At 45.8% G+C, this 21,571-nt stretch overlaps 1 protein-coding gene across 1 annotated transcript in view; it reads left to right on the top strand.

Annotated features, from left to right (window-relative positions):
- Positions 1–3,021: 3,021 nt before the first annotated feature.
- Positions 3,022–21,571, top strand: part of LOC115081683 (protein FAM78B) — a 376,846-nt gene continuing 358,296 nt past the window's right edge. Inside the window, exon 1 of the mRNA XM_029586107.1 lies at positions 3,022–3,517. Within this exon, the coding sequence (XP_029441967.1) occupies positions 3,255–3,517 (263 nt within the window). The 5' untranslated portion in view covers positions 3,022–3,254. The remainder of the gene's footprint in view (positions 3,518–21,571) is intronic.

Below are 21,571 nucleotides of genomic sequence, written 5' to 3' on the forward strand. Positions count from 1 at the left end.
GTAGCTTCCTGTTCCAATTGTGCCAGACAGAAACCTCTGCCCGGACGTCCTTGGGGCCTGCTTCAACCCTTGCCAGCATCGGATGAGCCCTGGACCCACATTGCAACAGATTTTGTGATGGACCTGCAACTTTTGGGGGCCCTTTTTCTCTATTTCAGGTACCTATCCTGGGATACCGGGTATTCGCTCCTCAAGGGCCTGCTCTCCCTAATCTGGTTCCTGCCACTGATCAACTTCTGCCTGCCAGGACCTTCTACAATATAGCTTCTGCTTCAGTGAGTACTACCTTGCAGTCTGCCTCACCTTCAGCTTCAGCGCTCAGGATTACATCTGGTCCCTGCTACGCCGTGCTAACTACCATCTACTCGAATGTGAGACTAGTCTCCTCTGCTGAGGACCCCTGGACTACTTCACTGGACTACCTTCACTGCTGCCCACCTCGGGCAGTACCATCCATCCAGCTGTACAACAAAAGCTACTTCTCTGTGTCTGCGTATATAGAGTCTAGCCTAGTACTGCGGTTCCTCACGGGGCTCCTCCCTGTGGGAGTGGCCATCACCACAGTACCCAAGAATCCACTCCAACACTTCATAACACAGATTGCACCAGCAAGCAGTGTTGAGGACACAGGAGGACACAGCATTCTTCTGATGTGGCTCACGGGCTGCCTTCTGGGGCCAGAGGCAGCAGCAGTGAGGTAGTTGAAACAGTTTGCCTCCACCATGTCCCACAGCTGCTCACAGCAAAGCCTCTCTTCCAGCCCTCATTCTTGTATCTCAGGCCTGGGCAGGAGGCAAGAGCAGGGCTGTGGTGGCTATAGTGCACCGTAAGAGCAGAGATAGGGATGCAGCAGGACACAGCATTCTTCTGCTGTGGCTCATGGACTGGCTTCTGAGACCACAAGAGGCAGCAGCTATGTGTCTGAAGACATCTGTGTTTCTTTTTTACACACATCCTATGGGCCTTGATTGTGGATTATCTCCTGCTAAATTGTGAGAGAAAGACTTTTGAAAGAGTAGTTACTGGTGGTCACTACTTCAGCTAGATAAGACTGACTCTCCAACTCATTCTGGATTTACTCTATTGGATCAAGATTTTTTTAGGAGCGTCAACAAAATGATGTTTCCAACAAAGTTTTGGATTCTCTGTCTCTAAACCTCAGGCTCTAGATGAGACTTTTCATGAACTGAACTGTAATAACATTATTACTGCTCATTATGGTAAAAGGCAGTACACTTTAAAGACTGCTGAGTACAATTTTAGGGATAAAGGTATTTGTCGTATTGCCAATATCACACATAGTACTCCACATCATATGTTTTATGACTTCTTTATACAATTAAAGCTTAGTTTCTTCACTAACTGGATCATAGTAATGCAGGACTGGGTTGGAAATATTACCAACACCCATGTAGATATATGACAGACATTAAGAACAATGATTCACAACTTATCTCCACTATGAATGTCCTCTTTGTTCCTCTAATTTGACTTTACAAAAAGAGTACCCTCATTACTTGCTTAATGATGTTGATAAAGTGTGTCACTCTAGAAATGATCTCTTCTTTCTAAGTCAAAATAATGTTAATACATTTCTTGGGATAAATGATACTTGATAGAGAACTGTGACAAGTGAATGATTAGTAGAAAATAAAGAAATGCAGTAAAATTTTCATGTATTGTGATTAGTCTTATATGATAAAAGTATAAAAGTTGAGCATGATGATTATGGCGTGTTATGCCTGTCAGTCGCAGATGGCTGTGACCGCGATTACTCAGTGCTTGCACCTCGTTCCTGTCCTCCCCGGGTCTGTTCGCTGCGCGGGCTTGCCTACACCGCTGCGTTCCTCGGGCCTCCTTGCGGCAGCATGGAGGCCGCTACTTCCTACTTCGATGTCGGGCCTTCCTAGGCATGCACGCACGTCATAGGCTTCGCCTTTGAAGCCTTTTCGGCAGGAACCTCGGGGGTGTCCCTGATTGATGATGTCATCGGACTCCTGTATTTACGCTCCACCTTCGCCACCAGCAAGCCGACTTGGCAACAATTTCCGTACGAGTCCTCAACTCCTGCCTCGTGTTCCCGAGACGCCACTATCTGCCTAGCTTTTGGACCCTGTCTGGCACCCGCTCCTTGGTGGTCAGTGTGCACTCTAGGGGCCTTGCTCCCCTGGCCTACCCTGCTCCTTGGGCTGGCTCCGCGCCTCTTGGGTCCTATCCAGCTACCAGCTCTTACCACTCCGGTCTCATGTTCCTGAGTCTGATCTATTAAAACAGTGTTAGAAATGTGCATTAAAAATTTAATGCACGTTTTTTAGGACACTGTGTTATGAATATAGTTAGGTTACTACATTAGTAGTAAGTCTAATTTTTAATGTACAAGTAAAAAAAGATGTGCTAAATATTCAGCAAACATTTTATAGTGCCAATTTATTGCATCTGCCCTATAAGTATCTAAAACAATTCATCTTCTGTTCCACACAAATTCTCATCATGAATGCAATACGGAATAACCACACCATCCTTTTTTGTCTTTGCTTTTGTTGCTTTCTTTGTGTCTCACTAGCCAAGAGCAGGACAAGGTCAGGGTATTTAAAGCATCCAAATTCATTCCTTTGTGACAGTGCAGACAGAAGGAGAGTAAGGAGCAGATGGCTGTAAACTAGGCAGAAGCAGGGAGAGGCTTTCAGGCTCTGGCTGCAGAGTGCCTGCATTAGCGGGGGCTGTCAGAACTTCCTTCCCTCACCCAGGCACTGATCAATGCAGAAGCTGCCTTTAGCTGCAGAACAATCATCTGCTGCTGCAAACATGGAGCATGTGTAATGCTGTTTTCTCAGTATTGCAGCAGCTCAGCCCCTCTTCCGTTCTCTCCCTATTAATACACACCAAGCTGCTCCTACCAGCTGCCTCTTTTCTTCCCCAGTCATATGATATGCTTCCTGCCCTTCGAGATATGACAGCACCTGCAAGCAGCTTTAGAATCATAGGAATTTCCTTTCTATGAATTGGTAGGAAGCAATGGAGGAGAGAGAAGAGATTTCTGTCTCTTTTGGACTTTCAGCAGATAAAATCAAAGCAAAATGAAACATATTCCAGAATATTTTTGATTCTTGGTACTTTGGGAGTTTAAGATGCTGCATTTTTTCCCCTTTAGACACTATATTTTTTATATTATTTTGAATTTTAACAGAATTAATCAATTAGATTTTATTTATGCCTGGTTCAATTTGCAGTGGCTATATCCCTGCTGAAAAGCCATGGGTTGCATGCAAAGCATCACTTGCAAGTCCCGAATCCGAAGAGAGAACATTGTGGTGTATGATGTGTGTGCTACCATTGACCAGTGCCCCACGCTTATTGAGGAGAGCTCACCCATCGTTTTAAGGTACAAGACACCTTATTTCAAAGCATCAGCCCGGGTGGTGATGCCTCCAGTCCCGAGGAATGAAACCTGGATGGTGGGATGGATCCAAGCTTGTAACCAAATGGAATTCTTCAATACTTACAGCGACATGGGCATGTAAGAACCAAAGCATTTGTTAATTTTCAGTCTGATGCCTCTAGGACAAAATGAGAGTAGTGATAGGGAATAATAGATCTGTCAAATTTCACAAGGGCATTTCTTTTAAGTAGCATTTAAAAATCTTTCATTCACTTAACATTGGATAAGTAACATGGTTTTCTTTTTTATTAGTCTTAAAATGCAGGGTAGATTTTATTTACTGTGACTTTTCATGTATTATGTACATTTTTGGCCAGTTTGGTTGCAGAGCAAACCAGGGGCAATGAGATAGTTGCTACTACATTTTATTGGTGATTTATTCATAAAATGACTCTTGTAGAAATGACAGGATTTTTAGTAATTCCTTGTCATTTCTAATATTTCAGGCAAAAGGAATAACTAGCATTTCTGTTTTATTTGTATTATGAAATCTGATTTGAATTTAAATGCTAGACACACACAATAATATCTGTCTGCATATTGCCATTTTGCTTCCAACTAATAGGTAGTTGGAAGTTGTAAATGTTTTTAATATATAGTAAATGTAGAAGGCATGGAAAATGTGTTGTGGTTCAAGGACACGAACATTTCCTTTAAAAAGTCAAATATAAATTAAGAGTGTGTGTTTATAGCCAAGACGATGACAGCGCTGTTTATGTTAAGTGCTTAAATCACTGACTGCAATTAACATCCAGAATGTCCTGCCCCCTTTATAGCTTGATCTCTTTTTTTCTCTGCCTTTATTTCACACTCCTTTTCTTCCACCTTTGTCTTCTCACAGTAATGGGGAAACTGCAGCTGACTCACATGCTAATCAAAGCAAATAGCAGCAGGTGGTAACACACCTACTGTTTTGAGGGTCTAGTCTAGAGAGCAGATTTTTAAGGCTGGTTGGATTTTAATAGCAACTGTCTTAAAATGGGATATTCAAGAGAAATAAATGCTGATAAAAAATATTTCAACATGGCTACATGAAAAATATTCAGGGTGCACAGAAGATACAGCCACTAGGATAATCCATATACCCCTGATCTGCTCACCCAGCACTATGATAATCCACTCACTCCTGATCTGCTCACTCCATACTATGATAAATCCATACACCCCTGATCTGCTCGCCCCACACTGGTAATCTATACACCCCTGATCTGCTTGCCCCACACTCTGATAATCCATACACCGCTGATCTGCTCTCCCTACACTGATAATCCATACACCCCTGATTTGCTCGTCCCACACTATGATAATCTATACACCCTTTAGCTGCACACCCTACACTGATAATCCATACACCCCTGATTTGCTCACTCCACACTATGATAATCCATAGACCCCTGAGATCTGCTCACCTCACACTGGGAATCTATACACCCCTGATCTGCTCACCCCACACTGGTAAGCCATACACCACTGATCTGCTTGCCCCACACACTGATAATCCATACACCGCTGATCTGCTCTCCCTACACTGATAATCCATACACCCCTGATTTGCTCATCCCACGCTATGATAATCTATACACCCTTTAGCTGCACACCCTACACTGATAATCCATACACCCCTGATTTACTCACTCCACACTATGATAATCCATAGACTCCTGAGATCTGCTCACCTCACATTGGGAATCTATACACCCCTGATCTGCTCACCCCACACTGGTAATCCATATACCCTGATCTGCTCGCCCTACATTGATAATCCATACACCCCTGATATGCTTGCCCCACACTATAATCCACACACCCCTGATCTGCTGTCCCACACTATGATAATCTATACACCCGTGATTTATTCACCCTCAACACACACACACACACATACACACATAAGCATTTTTTATTTGCCTCTTGGAGCACTCAGACTAGGGGTCCATTTCTTACCAAAGCCACAGAGACAATAGGAAAGATTTTGTCATTTATATTTTCTTGTCATTTCATGGAAATATATATATATTATTTAAAAACCTAGTTTAAATTACCATTATACTCAATTTTATGCTACAGAAGAGAAGTGTGACAAAACCTTCCTTTTTGTCTGGCGTATAGAGCCAGAAGCCCCGGAAAAGGGGTTTTTAATACTTGAATCTCATGAGTCTTATTATGCCACAATTTATCATACATATTTCTAATTTATTCTTCTACTAAAATGTGCCTAATTTGATAGGCAGGCTTCTTAGAAACCTAAAGGTCAATTTTCAGAAAATGGTGACTTAACCTGATAACTTGTCATGGATATTCAGCAGGACAAGTCTCAGATTAAATATACTTGCATAAAGTTATCTGACTGTAGCCTGGTAGGTTTAAAATAATCCAGGTAAGTTTATCCACATTCTTTATTTCTTCATGAGCCTCTCATGAGGGACTTTGCCAAACACCTTTTGAAAATCTAGGTACACTATATCAACCAACTCATCCTTGTCCATGTGTTTTAACCTCTGAAAAAAAAATTCAACAGATTTGTAAAACAAGACTTTCCTTTATTAAATCCATGTTTGCTCTGCCCCATTAATCTATGTCTATCCAGATGGCCAATAATTGTTTTCTTCATAATACCTTCTACCTAATACCATAATACCTTCTACTATTTTGCCTCTTACTGACACTAAGCCTTCCCGCCTGCCTCTTACTGACACCAAGCTTGCCAGTCTGCTTTGAAAGAGATTACTAATAATAAGTCTGCAATTTCAATTTTTTGTTATTTCAGATTTCTGGAATATATACCCAAAAAGAAAATAAGAAGTTGCCATACTAGGTCAGACCGAGGATCCATCAAACCCAGTATCCACTTTCCAACAGTGGCCAATCCAGGTTATAAGTACCTAACATGTACCCAAACATTAAATAGATTCCATGCTACTAATGCCAGTAATAGTAATGGCTATTCCCTAAGTCAACTTGATTAATAGCAATTTATGGACTTCTCCAGGAACTTATCCAAACCTTTTTAAAATCAAGCTACACTAACTACCCTAACCACATCCTCCAGCAATGAATTCCAGAGCATGTTGAATAAAAAATATTTTTTTCCAATTTGTATTAAATGTCCTACCTGCTAACTTCATTTAGTGCCCTCTAATCCTTCTATTATCTGAAAGAAAGATTTGTTACTTTTTGGTTGTCAATTTGCTCTATTACATCATCCTTATTCAACATGATTTGCTTCAGTTCTTCTGAATTATCAACCTCAAAGAATGTGTCTGGTGCAGGTGTCTCCCTGATACACTCCTAAAATTTACTTAGTTTTTCTGATATTACTTTGGTCAGTCCAACCAACTCCCTCTTAGGCTTCTTGCTTTAAACATACTTGAAAAAGTGTGACTGGGGCAAAGTCAGGTTGACATCATTTTGAAAAATGGTGCCTTTTTACATTTTGGAGCTGAGGAGTTTTCAGATCAGTGGATTATCCACTAGACCCTAATGAGTTTTTCTAACACTTGGGGGATTGGAAGGGAGGAGGAGGTTATGGAGGTCCTATACCCCAAAGATTATTTTTGTTATCATTAAGGGGGTGGAGAATGCTGAGATATTACAGTAATGAAAGGGGGTGGAGATATACACTTTATTGAAATTTGACAAGGACACCTCTTTTTTTTTTTTTTTCTTGGCATGTCAGGGCCACCTCAGTTTTGACTCCTACACACCTTTTCCTACTTTTTATCGCCTATTTTTAAAATCTAGCATGACCCTTTAAATCTAATATATCCAGATGCTTCCATGTTAGATTAATGTTTCCTCAACAGGTATTGTTAAATTAACGCAGCTGAAAATTTTCTAAATTGGCATGTTAATTCAGTCATACAGAGAAAATGTATACACAAATAGACTGCAATAGTGGTAACCCTAAACAAGTTTTAAATGAACATCATACTAAGCCCTCCTGGTCAACTGATCTTCATTGCTTTATAAATAATTATTGCTCCTGAATGTTCAATTTTTTGTGATATTTTTGTGCAAATAAAATCAAAAAACAACTTAGCTTGTAATCGCTGTTACTCATATAGTAATCCTAAGACGCACCATGTTTTGAAGACTCTGATTCAGGGGATTATCATATTTGAGCATTAGGCTAGAAAAAATGAAAGTCACATCAAAATCATTAGTAATAGAATACTCGCGAATAGCATATCACATGTTACTTGCTTTTCAGACTCATCATTCAGTCCAAATCTGACCCCGGGACTTCTTACTTATTATTTAGGACCTAAACCTACATTCTAACCCAATCGTTATTTTCGTATGCAGTGACATCATCTGTATGTAGTTCAATTTTTTTTTAGAGTGACTGTTCCAATCAGAAAAAGGGAAAACATGACAACATTGTTCTCTTTGGCTGTGATTCTAAATAAGTGAATACCTTTTTACCTCCATATTCAGACCGTATGGTATAATAGAATTCAATGTAAAATCCAATATTGTTCCTTAAAATTAAGTCTCATTTCTGAATTCTGATTTCGTTCTGAGGGATGAATCTGTTCAATTATCCACCATCATAGGTCTGATAAATCAACACAATAGGGAACCATATATGCCTGTAATTTCTTTGTGTTACGAACGCGTCCAGCGGGCCCGGGGAAGGGTCGCAGGGGGCATGATCGCTTACTCCTGTGAGAGAGTGAACCCTTGGCCCACGAGGCGACTCAGGGGGGAACCCAACATATGCCCCAAGGGAGGTGAGATAGTACAGGCATGGGCAGAGCAAGAACACAGGAGTAAGACAAAGCTAGGTCAGAATACCTAGAAGAGACAAGGACACATGGAACTTGGATGAGATGAGGACTCCTGGAACTGGGATGAGACGAGGATGCCTGGAACTTGGATGAGATGAGACGCGAAGATTTGGACGAAACAAGACTCTAGAGACTTGGACGAGACGAGACGAAGCTCTGGAGACTTGGACGAGGCGAGATGAAGAAGAGACGAGGCTCTATGAGACATTGTGTGAGTCTTACCATCAGGTTCGGTACATGAACTCTGCTTACCCTGCCTACTCACTATATCTCAGTTTCTCTACAGCTCATCCTCCAGGGATCGCTGTTCCAGCTTCTGAGGGTCTACAGCCCAGCCAGGCAATTCAGCTCACTACTGCCACCTCTGATGGTTCAGTTTACTGTCTAATAAAAGAACTAGTATGTGTCTGAGCCTCACCGGTGGTCCCTCTAGGGGTCTTCCCCGGGGGCGTGGTCATCTGCCACTGGTCCAAGGATCCACACACAGCTCTCCTAAATACTACAGATTGCTACTCCCAAGTAGATTGTTAACTTCGAAATGAACAGATTGCTAACTCCTATCTGATTGCTCCTCCCATCAGATAGCAGTTTCATTACAGATTGCTAACTCCTATCTGATTGCTATCTGATGGGAGGAGCAGTTTTATTACATGAGGAGAGAAGACATCAGTACACAAGAGAAAGGTACCTCAGGTGCTATCCGTCTGGATCCCTGGACATCTGGATCTCAGAACAAGTAGACAGCTGGACATCTGGGCTTCTGGACATCTGAACAGACAGTCAAACAGGAAGAGTGGGCTTCTAGATGAGAGAGGTCAGGAAGTCAGGATGGGCCGTTTGGCCTTCTTCTGCCGTCATTTCTATGTTTCTATGTTTCTATAAGTCTTGAGCAAGTGGATGAACGGACATCAAGATGAAGGATGTCTGGACAGTGAAGAGGCGGACATCGGACGAAAAACATCTGGACATCTGGACAATGGAGAGACTGACATCAGGACAAGGAACATCCAAAACACCCGAACAGGAGCAGCAAGATGGACCACGATGGAATAATGGAACTCTGGAGGAATCTTGAGTGATAGTAACTTCATGGATGGTGTTGTACTCCAATTTGAAGGCCCCGAGGAACTGAAAAAGGGCCTTTATATATGGCAGGTCCAGGAAGTGCCCTACGGACGTCATCTGGTGGGGCCAAAAAGTGCTTCTTGCTTCTGGCCCTTTAAGTAGAGACGAAAGGCACGTGCCCACACCTAGAGGGAGCCCTGAGGAAGATGGGCGGAGCTTGAGGCTTGCGGCATCCTGCCACGAAGAGGAGTCGGGCAGTATGTGGCATTCATGCCGCAAAGAGGAGCTGCACCGGGGTGTCCTCCTGCCCCAAAGAAGAGCAGAGCGGCAGGGATCCTGGTGGGGGCCTCCCCATCCGCGGAGGATGTCGTCAGTGTGTGGCTCCCTGCCACAAAGGAAGAGAGTGGCAGCAGGAGTGGGAAAAGCAGCAGCAAGGCCACAAAGAGAGGCGTGGCTCAGCAGTGGTCAGGGCCGTGATGAAGATGAGCAGGTAGGAGTCTGTCTGCAGGACAGTATCCCCCTTTACAGTCCCTCCCAAGCCTGTCCAAAGGCTGAGGGTGGAAGGCATCACTCCAATGCCAAGTGGAGGACTGGGGACCTGAACACAGGTCTTCAATGTTTGCGAGGAGTAGAAGAAGAGATGAAGCAACATGTTGATGATGTAGACACACAAATTTACAAGAAGGAAGTCCAAGTAAAGCATAAACATTGCCCCGAGGAGCAGGGTACATTGATGAAAGTGTGCACTTGATAAAATGAGAGTCCACAGAACCTTGTACTGAAGATGGGAAACTTGTCATAGTGGTATGAAAAACTGGCACAAATGAAAAAGTCAAGTGGAAAAAGTTAAAAGTTACTGACTCCAATCTTAAAAGGTCAGCTGGAAAGCGAGAGCTCTTTAATTTGGTGATGGAAGAAGAATGTCTCTCAGAAAAACACATGTAGTATTGCAGGCTCCCATGTGAATGGAAAACTGTTCAAGAGGAGCTTGGTAGATGATGGGCATCACTCCGAGATTTCAGGTAGGATAGAGATACATCGTATTGGATTCTCAAGGCGAGAGTATAGATGAATGTCTCTCAAGATTGGGTCAGAAGAGCCAGCATGGAAGGACGGTTAGGCCTGAAAATAACAAAGATTTCAGCAGGCCATTAGACAAGCTTGAGATGGAAGTTATAGTCCTTATTTGGCAGCGGATGGACACCAGGAGAGCAGGTGAAGCGAATTCATAAAGTCAATTCAAGGTTTTACCAGCTCAGAACGCTGCAGGAAAGGATGTTGAAGGACTTTGAAGCTTACAATGAGGAAAATGTAGATCTTCCCACTGGTACGGAGCAACACAGGATCAAACTGAGGATCCAACGCAACTAGCCGCATTGAATTCAAGGGGGCAAGGAACCCCAAGATGAACCTCAAGGTTGAAGAGAAGTCCAGGGCTAGTAACTACGCCCCAAAAGAGCTAGGTGAGCAAGATGAGATAAACCAGGTTAGGGTGCAGGTGCCTCCTGTGGGTCGTTTAACCCAAGGGAACCTGGAGTTGCTGTAGAGTACATTCTGGTTGACATATCCTCTAGGGGGTTGCTTGACGAGAGGGTCAAATTTGGTTCTGGATGTGGGAGCCTGGGTGCAGGTGCCTCCTGCAGGTCGTGAGAAACCCAGGGAGAAGAATAACATCGCAGTGGAAGAACAGAGATGGTCCTTTGGAACCGTGGCAGGAGCCTCCTGCAGGTCGTAGGAGGTTCCAGGACTGAAGTTTAAGGAAGTCTGGATGCAGGCGCCTCCTGCGGGTCGTAGGAAAGCAGACATACTAGACAAAACAAGCGAGTTAGTATACAACATTCTGAATGCAACATCAAACATGAGTCCAGGAATTTTTAAAGAATGGATCCTGCTTAGAAACAGGAATGTAAGTCCAAGCACTAGAAAATATTTTGCTTAAACAAGAAACATGAGTTCCGAACTGTGGAGAAAAAAATTTCTGCCAACGCAGGAAATGAGAGTTCAGAACTTAGAAAAAAGTTTGTTAAAAACAAGGAACATAAGTCCAGCAAACTTGCAAAATATTTCTGGAAAAAGTTTAGGCCAGACAAAGTCTTAAAAATTATCCAGGAAATTGTAGGAAAAGTCCCTGGTAAAAGTTAGGCCAGACACATTGAAAAACATTTGTCCAGGAAATTTGTGGAAGAAGTGTCTGGTAAAAGTGAGGTCAGACAAAATATAAAAAAATATGTACAGGAGGTTTATGCCCAAAACAGGCACTGGATCACCGAGCTCATGGCCTTCGGATTCTGTTGCGAAAGCACCCAGCGGGCCTGGGGAAGGGTTGTGAGGGCACGATCGCTTGCTCCTGCAAGAGAGCGAGCCCTTGGCCCACGAGGCAACTCAGGGCGGAACCCAAGACACGCCCCGAGGGAGGTGAGATAGTACAGGCATGGGCAGAGCAAGAATACAGGAGTAAGATGAAGCTAGGTCAGAATACCTAGAAGAGATGAGGACTCCTGAAACTTGGACGAGATGAGGACTCTTGGAACTTGGACAAGACGAGATGAAGAAGAGACGAGGCTCTTGGAGATGAAGAAGAGACAAAACTCTCAGAGACTTGGTAGAGACGAGGCTCTTGGAGACAAAGGAGAGACAAGGCTCTTGGAGATGAAGAAGAGACAAGGCTCTTGGAGGCTTGGAAGGTGCTCTCCCTCAGGGCACCCTACACAACCCAATGTGGTCTGGTCTCGGACCACCCTGTCACACTGTGCACCCTACACAGCCTGGGGGGCTGTTCACAGACCACACAGAGAGTGGAGCAAGCACAAGACGGCGAAGAGGGTCCGGGCAGCACTTGGGAGAAGTCCAGCTGGAAGAGGATTCCAGTCACCTGAAGACGGACACCGAGTGAGACGGATTTACTCCTGAGAAGGTCAGCTGGAGACGAAGTCCGGGGGATGACAAGGCTGCTAACGGATTCTTCTGGAGAGAGGAGAGAAGGAGAGGAGAGAAGGAGAGAAGACATCGGTACACGAGAGAAAGGTACCTCGGGTGCTAGCCATCTGGACATCTGGATTTCAGAACGAGTAGACATCTGTGCATCTGGGCTTCTGGACATCTGAACAGATGGTCAAACAGGAAGAGTGGGCTTCTAGATGAGAGAGGTCAGGAAGTCTTGAGCAAGAGGACGAATGGACATCAAGACGAAGGATAGCTGGTCAGCGAAGAGGCGGACATCAGGGCGAAGAACATCCAGACATCTGGACAACAGAGAGACGGACATCAGGATGAGGAACATCCGGACAATGAAAAGACATACATCAGGACAAGGAACATCTGAAACATCTGAACAGGAGCAGCAAGATGGACCACGATGGAACAGTGGAACTCCGGAGGAATCTGGAGTGGTAGTAACTTTGTGGATGGTTTAGAACTCCGATCTGAAGGCCCTGAGGAACTGAAGAAGGGCCTTTATATAGGGCAGGTCCAGGAAGTGCCCTACAGATGTCATCTGGTGGGGCCGAAGGGTGCTTCCTGCTTCTGGCCCTTTAAGTAGAGATAAGAGGCATGCGCCTGCGCCTAGAGGGAGCCCTGAGGAAGGAGCAGGCTGGCGGCAGCTTCCTGCCATGAAGAGGAGTCGGGCAGTATCCGGCATTCACGTTGCGAAGAGGAGCTGCACCGGGGCGTCCTCCTGTCCCAAAGAATAGCAGAACGGCAGCGGTTCCTTGCCACAGGCAGGGATCCCGCTGGGGGCCTCCCTGCCCGCCGAGGATGTCGTCAGCGGCGTGGCTCCCTGCCGCGAAGGAAGAGAGCAGCAGCAGGAGCGGTGACAACGGCGGCAAGGCCGCGAAGAGAGGCATGACTTGGCAGCGGTTCAGGCCACGATGAAGAGGAGCAGGTAGGGATGGGGTCTGCGGACTGTGTTCATTCAGGCAAATTTTTATCATCCTTCTAGTATGTCCAATATATGAGAATACAAGGTCTTTGAATAGTATAAACTATGTTTTTTGAAGTACAGCTAGTATTCCCTCATATTGCAAAAGGAAGTCCAGATTTTGGATTCTGCCAAGATGTTAAAGTGGTCGTGGTGGTAAACATAGAATATTCACCACAAGGTTTATGTCTACTAGGTTGCTTATCTGATAAAGATTTAACCAAAATGACTTTCAGACTTTTTCCTTTTGTATACGCTACCATTGTATGGTCCTGAAACACAGTATGAAGACCCAGTACATGCCAATGTTTATGCAATATTGAAATTATTACTTGGGATTTCTCAGAATAGTGCATTGAAACTATCAAAATGCAATAAATACTGTAGTCCATGGGCTTTCTATAAAGGCTTGTTTCCAATTTAGATCCTGCCTATAAATCCAAATATCAAGAAAGAGCAAATGTCCATATGAAAGTCCATGGTAAAATGTAAGTGTGGATCTCTAGAATTCAGCCATTGTATGGCTGTTGCAGACCATAGAAAAAAACAATTCATCTATGTATCAAGTCCAACATTGTATGTTCTCAAAAAAAGGGGAGAATATAAATATTTCTCCTCAAAGGTGGACACATATAGATTTGCTATGCTGGGGGCCATAGTTGCCCCCATCGCTATGCTATGTTTCTGCAAGTAAAATTATTTTTGGAACAAAGACAATCCAATCTATCTGTACTACAAATTCTGTGGGTATCCGATGCGACTTCAGTCTTGAATCCAAAATTGATTCTATAATGATCAAGGATTCCAACTGAGGTACATAGAGACTGAGGAGTAAATATTCAGCTGCTAAACAGCTAGTTAAGGGGGTCATCAATGTGCTATATGGTGTTCCCGCATGCAAAAAAAATGTTGAGATTACTTACCTGATAATCTCCTTTTCCTTAGTGTAGACAGATGGACTCAGAACAAATGGGTATAGTATGCTCGTGCTAGCAGTTGGAGACGGATCTGACGTCAGCATGGGTATATATACCCCCACAGGAAGCGTAGCAACTTAGTAATCTTCCTTGCAAAAACTGTTATAGATGTGTGTACTGACGCTCAGTGAAATAGTGGAAACAGGATTCCCCTGACCGATTGATAGGAGCTGGAGACCGCCAGCATTCACAACCGGAAGGCGTTGACACCTGGTAGAGTGTACGCTCTTATGGAAACAGATGACATGGCTTACCTTGAATCGGTGAAACCCATGTACACAGGCAGCTGGGCGGGATGCTGAGTCCATCTCTCTAAGGAAAAGGAGATTATCAGGTAAGTAATCTCAACATTTCCTGTCGTGTAGCCAGATGGACTCAGAACAAATGGGATGTACAAAAGCTTTACTCCCAGCCTGGGCGGGAGGCTGCATGAGGACCATGTAGAACCGCCCTCGCAAATGCTGTGTCCTCCCTGGCCTGGACATCCAGACGGTAGAACCTGGAGAAGGTATGGAGGGAGGACCACGTCGCTGCTTTACATATTTCTGCAGGCGACAGCATCCTGGATTCAGCCCAAGATGCCGCTTGTGCTCTGGTAGAATGAGCCTTGACTTGCAGGGGTGGAGACTTCCCGGCCTCCACGTAAGCTGCTCTGATAACTTCTTTAATCCAGCGGGCGATGGTGGGCTGGGAGGCCGCTTCCCCTTGTCTTTTCCCGCTGTGCAGGACGAACAGATGGTCCGTCTTTCGTACTTCTTGTGTCACTTCCAGATATCTGGGCAGCAATCTGCCAATGTCGAGATGGCGTAGTAAACGCCCTTCTTCAGATTTCTTCAAACCCGCCGTGGAAGGCAAGGATATGGTTTGGTTAAGATGAAACTGTGAAACCACTTTAGGTAGAAAGGAGGGAACCGTCCGAAGATGGATAGCCTCAGGAGTGATTCTGAGAAAGGAATCACGGCAGGACAGTGCTTGTAGCTCTGAGATGCGGCGTGCTGAACATACAGCCAACAAGAACACCATCTTCAAAGTTAAAGAACGGAGAGACAGGCCCCGAAGGGGTCTGAAGGTGGATCCCGCGAGGAAATCCAGAACAAGGTTGAGGTTCCATAAGGGCACAGGCCACTTCAGTGGCGGACGAATATGCTTGACTCCTTTCAGGAAGCGAGAAACATCTGGGTGCTTGGCAATGGTCTTGCCATCCCTCCTGGGACCGTAGCAAGACAGTGCAGCCACCTGAACCTTGATGGAGCTGAGGGAGAGACCCTTCTGAAGTCCATCTTGCAGGAAATCCAACACAATAGGGATTGTGGTCGCATGTGGATTGGTGCCATGAGTGTCGCACCATGCTTCAAATACTCTCCAGATCCTTACGTAGGTGAGGGATGTGGAAAACTTGCGAGCTCGGAGGAGTGTATCTATCACGGGCTCCGAGTAACCTCTTTTCTTCAGTCTAGCCCTCTCAATGGCCAGACCGTAAGAGAGAATTGAGCCGGATCCTCGTGGAGGATGGGACCTTGACGTAGAAGGTCCCGGCGAGGAGGCAGGGAAGGGGCTCCCCTGCCAGTAGTCTTCTCATGTCCGCGTACCAGGGTCTTCTTGGCCAGTCTGGTGCCACTAGAAGAACTAGGCCCTGGGGTCTCTGAATCTTGTGGATGATGGCGCCTAGCAGAGGCCACGGAGGAAATGCGTATAGCAGAGTCCCTGGAGGCCATGGCTGAACCAGGGCATCGAATCCGTGTGAGAACGGGTCGCGTTTGTGGCTGAAGTATCTGGGTACTTGAGCATTGGACTTGTCCGCTAGTAAGTCCATGTCCGGAATCCCCCAGTGATCCACAATCATCTGGAAAGCTGTGGGTGACAGCTGCCACTCTTCCGGATCTAGGCTTTCTCTGCTGAGGAAGTCTGCCATGGTATTGTCCTTCCCGGCAATGTGGACGGCTGAGATGTCCTGAAGATTCGCCTCTGCCCAAGCCATCAGCGGGGCTATCTCCAGAGATACCTGTTGGCTTCTGGTTCCGCCCTGACGGTTGACGTATGCCACCGTGGTGGCGTTGTCGGACATCACTCTGACTGCTCTGTTCTTCAGTCTGTGAGCAAATCGTAGGCATGCCAATCGGACTGCCCAGGCCTCTAGACGGTTGATGTTCCACGCTGCCTCTTCTCTGCTCCACCGCCCTTGTGCGGTGAGTTCTTCGCAGTGTGCTCCCCAGCCGCTCAGGCTGGCATCTGTGGTGAGCAGAGTCCACGTGGGTGAGGACATCTTCGACCCCCTGCTCATGTGGCTGGACTGCAACCACCACCGTAACTGGGTCCGTACTCTGGCTGGCAGAGGAAGGTGCGTGGAATAGTTCCGAAAGCGGGGGCTCCAGCGAGAGAGCAGGGAGTGTTGTAACGGCCTCATATGGGCCCTTGCCCAAAGTACCACTTCCAGTGTGGATGCCATGAGGCCGAGAACCTGCAGATAATCCCAAGCTATGGGCCGACTGGCTCCCATCAAGTACCGGATACGCGTCTGAAGTTTTAACCTTCTCTTGGCAGTGAGACTGACTGTGTCTGCCTGGGTGTCGAACTGCACTCCCAGGTATTCCAGAAACTGGGAAGGCTGTAGGCAACTCTTGCTGAGGTTGATTACCCAGCCTAAACTTTCCAGAAGGGCGATCACTCTGTCGGTTGTCCGATGGCTCTGTTCCCGTGATTTCGCCCTGATCAGCCAATCGTCTAGGTAGGGATGGACAAGGATTCCTTCCCGTCTGAGTGCCGCTGCTACCACTACGACCACCTTGGTGAAGGTCCGCGGTGACGTGGCCAACCCGAAGGGCAGAGCCCGGAATTGGAAGTGGCATCCTAGAACCTTGAAGCATAGGTAACGCTGATGATCCGGTTGGATCGGGATATGCAGGTAGGCTTCTGACAAGTCTAAGGCTGTGAGGAACTCTCCTGGCTGTACTGCGGTCTTGACGGAGCGCAGAGTTTCCATGCGAAACCTCGGGACCCTTAAGTATCGATTGACTGACTTGAGGTCCAGTACGGGCCGAAAGGTGCCCCCTTTCTTGGGTACCATGAAATAGATGGAATAATGTCCAGAATTCACTTCTCATGCAGGTACTGGGATGGAAAATGGCGGGCTGTGGGACGAAGACCTTCCAGCAGGGGGTTCTGCGCAGAGGGTACCGTAGTGCTGGGACCTGTAATATCCAACTCCGCCAGGCACTGAGACACCAGGTCGAAGAGATCCTCTTTAGGGAAGAACCACCTCATGGTTCTATATGGCTCAATCCCTGAGGGAAGTTCCCCTTCGTCCGGGATTTCGGACTCGTCTGGTGAAACCTCCTGGTCCGACTGATCCGGACTGTCTAGCGGCGGGAAGTCCCGCTCCCGATAAGGGCGTGAGGGTCTAGGAACAGGATCCGCTGGAGCCACAACCGCAGCAGCAGCCGCAGCAGCCGCCGTAGGAACAGCAGAAACAGCAGGAACAGCAGGAACCGCAGGGCCTGGACGGGAAGCCGTTTGCATCTGTACAAAGGCATGAATCCCCTTAAAGAGATCCACCCAGGAAATGGAAGCAGTCTCTAATCGCCGGGGTACAAGATCCCCCGGGATTCCAGATTGGTCGAGACTGCCCGCTAAATCCGGGGTAGCCCCTGGGGAATTGTCAGCAAATCTTGGCTGAGACTGGTCCTGGCCCGATGGTCCCCCGGCCTCCTCACATTGGGCACATAGGGAGTCTGGCTCTTCACTGTGCGTGGCTCTAAGCTGGCATGCAGAGCAGAGGCCGAGGGCTTTAATGCCGGAGGCAGGAGGTGCCCCTGCTGAAGACGCTGAGGCGTTCTGTTCCATTGAAAAATATGCGCTTAATGAAAAGCGGCAGAAATAGGCACTTAATATAGCAGGCGCTTAATAATAATATGCGGCAGCTATATATGCTTAACAGAACAGACCCTCAAAGATATGTGGCAGCTATATGCGCTTAACAGAACAGACGCTCAATAATATGCGGCAGCTATATACGCTTAATACAACAGACGCTCAAAAATATGCGGCAGCAATATACGCTGAACAGAACAGGCGCCCAATAATATGCGGCAGCCATATACGGCCAATGATATTCAATATGCTCTCAGCAATGGGCGGCTTAGCAATGTACGCTGAACCATAAGCAATGTGCTCTCAGCAATATGCGGCTTAACAATATATGCTCAATGATATGCAATATGCTCTCAGCAATATGCGGCTTAGTCATATACATACGCCTATCACGGGTGCTCAATACCTGAACAAGGCCACAAAATGGCGCCCTCCACGGCGTGCCATGCCGCCGATCCTCGGTTCATCGGAGACCAAAAGTAAGAGATGTACGCCTTACCTGATCCTCGGCGCTTCCCGGCTGGAACCCGGGCGGTCTCCGGCTGCGGGGGGAGAGGGCAAGTACCTTCACCGCCGCTTTTGAGGATATGCACCCGCTGCCTCGACCACGCCGGGACCGAGGCGCCTCGCTCGCCATGCCCGAGCCTCGCCCGGGGGCTACGTCCCTGCCGCGATTCGGCCACCGGACCGAGGTCTTAAACCTCCGGGGGATCACGGAAATCACCCCGGGAAACTCTACTGGGGAAGGGACCTTAGGGTATCACCGCAGGAGTGAGGGGCTAGATGGTGCTGTAGAAATTTAGTAAAAAGCAAATAGAAAGTAGATTTGGAAACACGCTCAGCGAGCGTGCAGGCTCTCCAAACTGCTTTGGAGACGGAAATTACTAAGTTGCTACGCTTCCTGTGGGGGTATATATACCCGTGCTTACGTCAGATCCGTCTCCAACTGCTAGCACGAGCATACTATACCCATTTGTTCTGAGTCCATCTGGCTACACGACAGGAAATGCCTTTAATGCATGCAAAAGCACCATAACGCTTGGTGTGATGCAAATGAGATAAAAGGGCAGGAATTTTGGCCAAGTGGGCTGGGCTCACAGTTTTGCGAAGCTATATTGCATGGTATGATGTTTTTGTACATGCTGTTTTAAGCTCCTAGCTATCAGGGACCTCCTACCACCATGGGGGGTGGGGGGCGAGGGAGGAAGAGAGAGAGAGAGAGACTCTCTACCTGGGTAACATCAAGCTAGCTTGAGAGAACATTGCACAAATCTCATCTTTGGATGAGTTTCCTCACACCGAAGGTCATCAAATCTTCTCAAGAGAGCACTGTTCTGTTCGTATGTCTCACTTTGAATGTGAAAGTGGCCCCTAACCCCTACACTAATACCTAAACCTCACCTCGAGTTAGTAGGTGAGCCTTCCATAGAGATATAAATACCTATCTAGTGTGAGTGCATTATGGCTAGTTTCTCTCCATCTCTCTTTCTCTCCCCCCAGTGGTTGTATGTAGGAAATACAATTGAGGCACTAATCACAAAGTGTGAAAAAGTTATCACCCCTTTTCCTATCACATGCAATATTTAGTACATTTTGATAAATCCAGACCTAAGTTAGCTGAATACCCATATCTAGCTAACTTAAATCAGGAAATTCAGAGATGCAACCATGCCACTGAATATATCCGGCTAAGTCACAGTTAGCCAGATATGTGGTATCTGGCTAACTTTAGAGCTGCCCTATAGCACATCTAAAGTTAGCCAGTAAAGGTAACCATTATCCATCTAAATGACTTTTCAATATGTACCCCTGTATGTCTAGAGATACCAAAAACTTGATCTCACATATAATGTATCATGGCTAATTAACTTAACATATGTTTTGTGTCTCAGATATATGGTCTAGCTGACTGGACTACTTCTCACAGGAAGAAATCTACAAAAATAGATAAAGGTTCCAAAAGGGAATCCAAAGATGAAACAATGAGATGCCCCGGCGATGGTCTCATCTGTTGTGTACCTTGGGCAATTTATAGAAAACCAGGATTTTTGGATTCTTATTCTCCAAAAACATCAACTCCCGTCTTGTCAAAAAATCTTGTTGCTTTGCTACTGCTAATACATTTTTATTGTCCGTGCTAAATCCACAGAAGGATCTGTTGAAAATTCTTTGTAAAACTCAGAGCTGTAGCAAGATCTGTTTTGTAATCCTTAACATTTTGTACCACTATTCTACCTTTTATCAGCAGGTTTTATCACAATATGTCTCACTTATTGTTTAATTGCATTTTTTTCAACTCTAGAAATGTTGTTATATATTTGAGATTTCTTAACTTCTTAATTGATGAGGCTAAAAGCATGTAACAGTGTGGGCAGCTCTTATGTGATGTGTTATATGCGAGTAGTCTATTGCTAATGATTTTGAAGTGACTTTCATTTTTTCCAGCCTATTCCTTGAATATGACAATTACCCAGGACTGGGTGAACTAGGCAGTCGCCTCAGGCACCAAACATTAGGGGGCGGGGGGGGGGGGGCCAAGAGCAACCATGTTGGGTTGCGAGCAGAGCCTAACTCGCTCACAACAAAGAGGAGTAGGGATTTGGCGGACTTCGAGCAGTGCCCATCCAGCACGTAGTCCAAGGAAGCACACACTTGGCGGGCATGAATGAGGTAGGAGTCATGGCTGAGACCAGGAGGTGGCACAACGGGGGAGGGGGGGGGGGGGGGCGCAAGGCAGAAGGTTTACCTAGGACGTCTAATACACTTGCACCGGCCCTGCAATCTCTTGATGCAGAATGGTCCATTTATAACTTGTTTATGGTTATCACTATCGCAGTCCATTTGTGTATACACTTTCTCTGTATGAGTTAATGTAAGTGACTGACTCCTACATGATACATATAAACCTATTAACAGCAGTTTGCCTATTCATGAACTGCTTTGCATGAATTTGCATAATGTGTGCATGCAAAGCAGCTCATTGTAATAGCGGAGGGAATCTGGGTGGGCTGTGCAAAATATCATGAATATCATGTGATATACAGTGTTTAACATGTATTAGAGCCCTACTGCAGCTTAATGCATCAACAAGTTACATTGTGAGCCCTCTGGGGACAGGAAAATAAATACCTAAAAGCTCCTGAATGTAATCTGCTTTGAAGTTTCCGAAAAGCAGAATATAAATCAAATAAATAAATAGATCTGATAAAGATAAGTTCTTGGAGGAGAAGTCCATTAATGGCTATTAATCAATTTTACTTAGGGAATAGCCACTGCTATTAATTGCATCAGTAGCATGGGATCTTCTTAGTGTTTGGGTAATTGCCAGGTTCTTGTGGCCTGGTTTTGGCCTCTGTTGGAAACAGGATGCTGGGCTTGATGGACCCTTGGTCTGACCCAGCACGGCAATTTCTTATGTTCTTATGTTCTTAGAGGAGCCATCAATAATCTCTATTACCATTCCAATCCCCTTCTCTTGTAATGGAACACTGTTGCTGGGCAAATGTGATGTCTATGA

This window comes from Rhinatrema bivittatum, unplaced genomic scaffold (genome assembly GCF_901001135.1).
Source record: "Rhinatrema bivittatum unplaced genomic scaffold, aRhiBiv1.1, whole genome shotgun sequence".
In the NCBI taxonomy this organism is placed as follows: Eukaryota; Metazoa; Chordata; class Amphibia; order Gymnophiona; family Rhinatrematidae; genus Rhinatrema; species Rhinatrema bivittatum.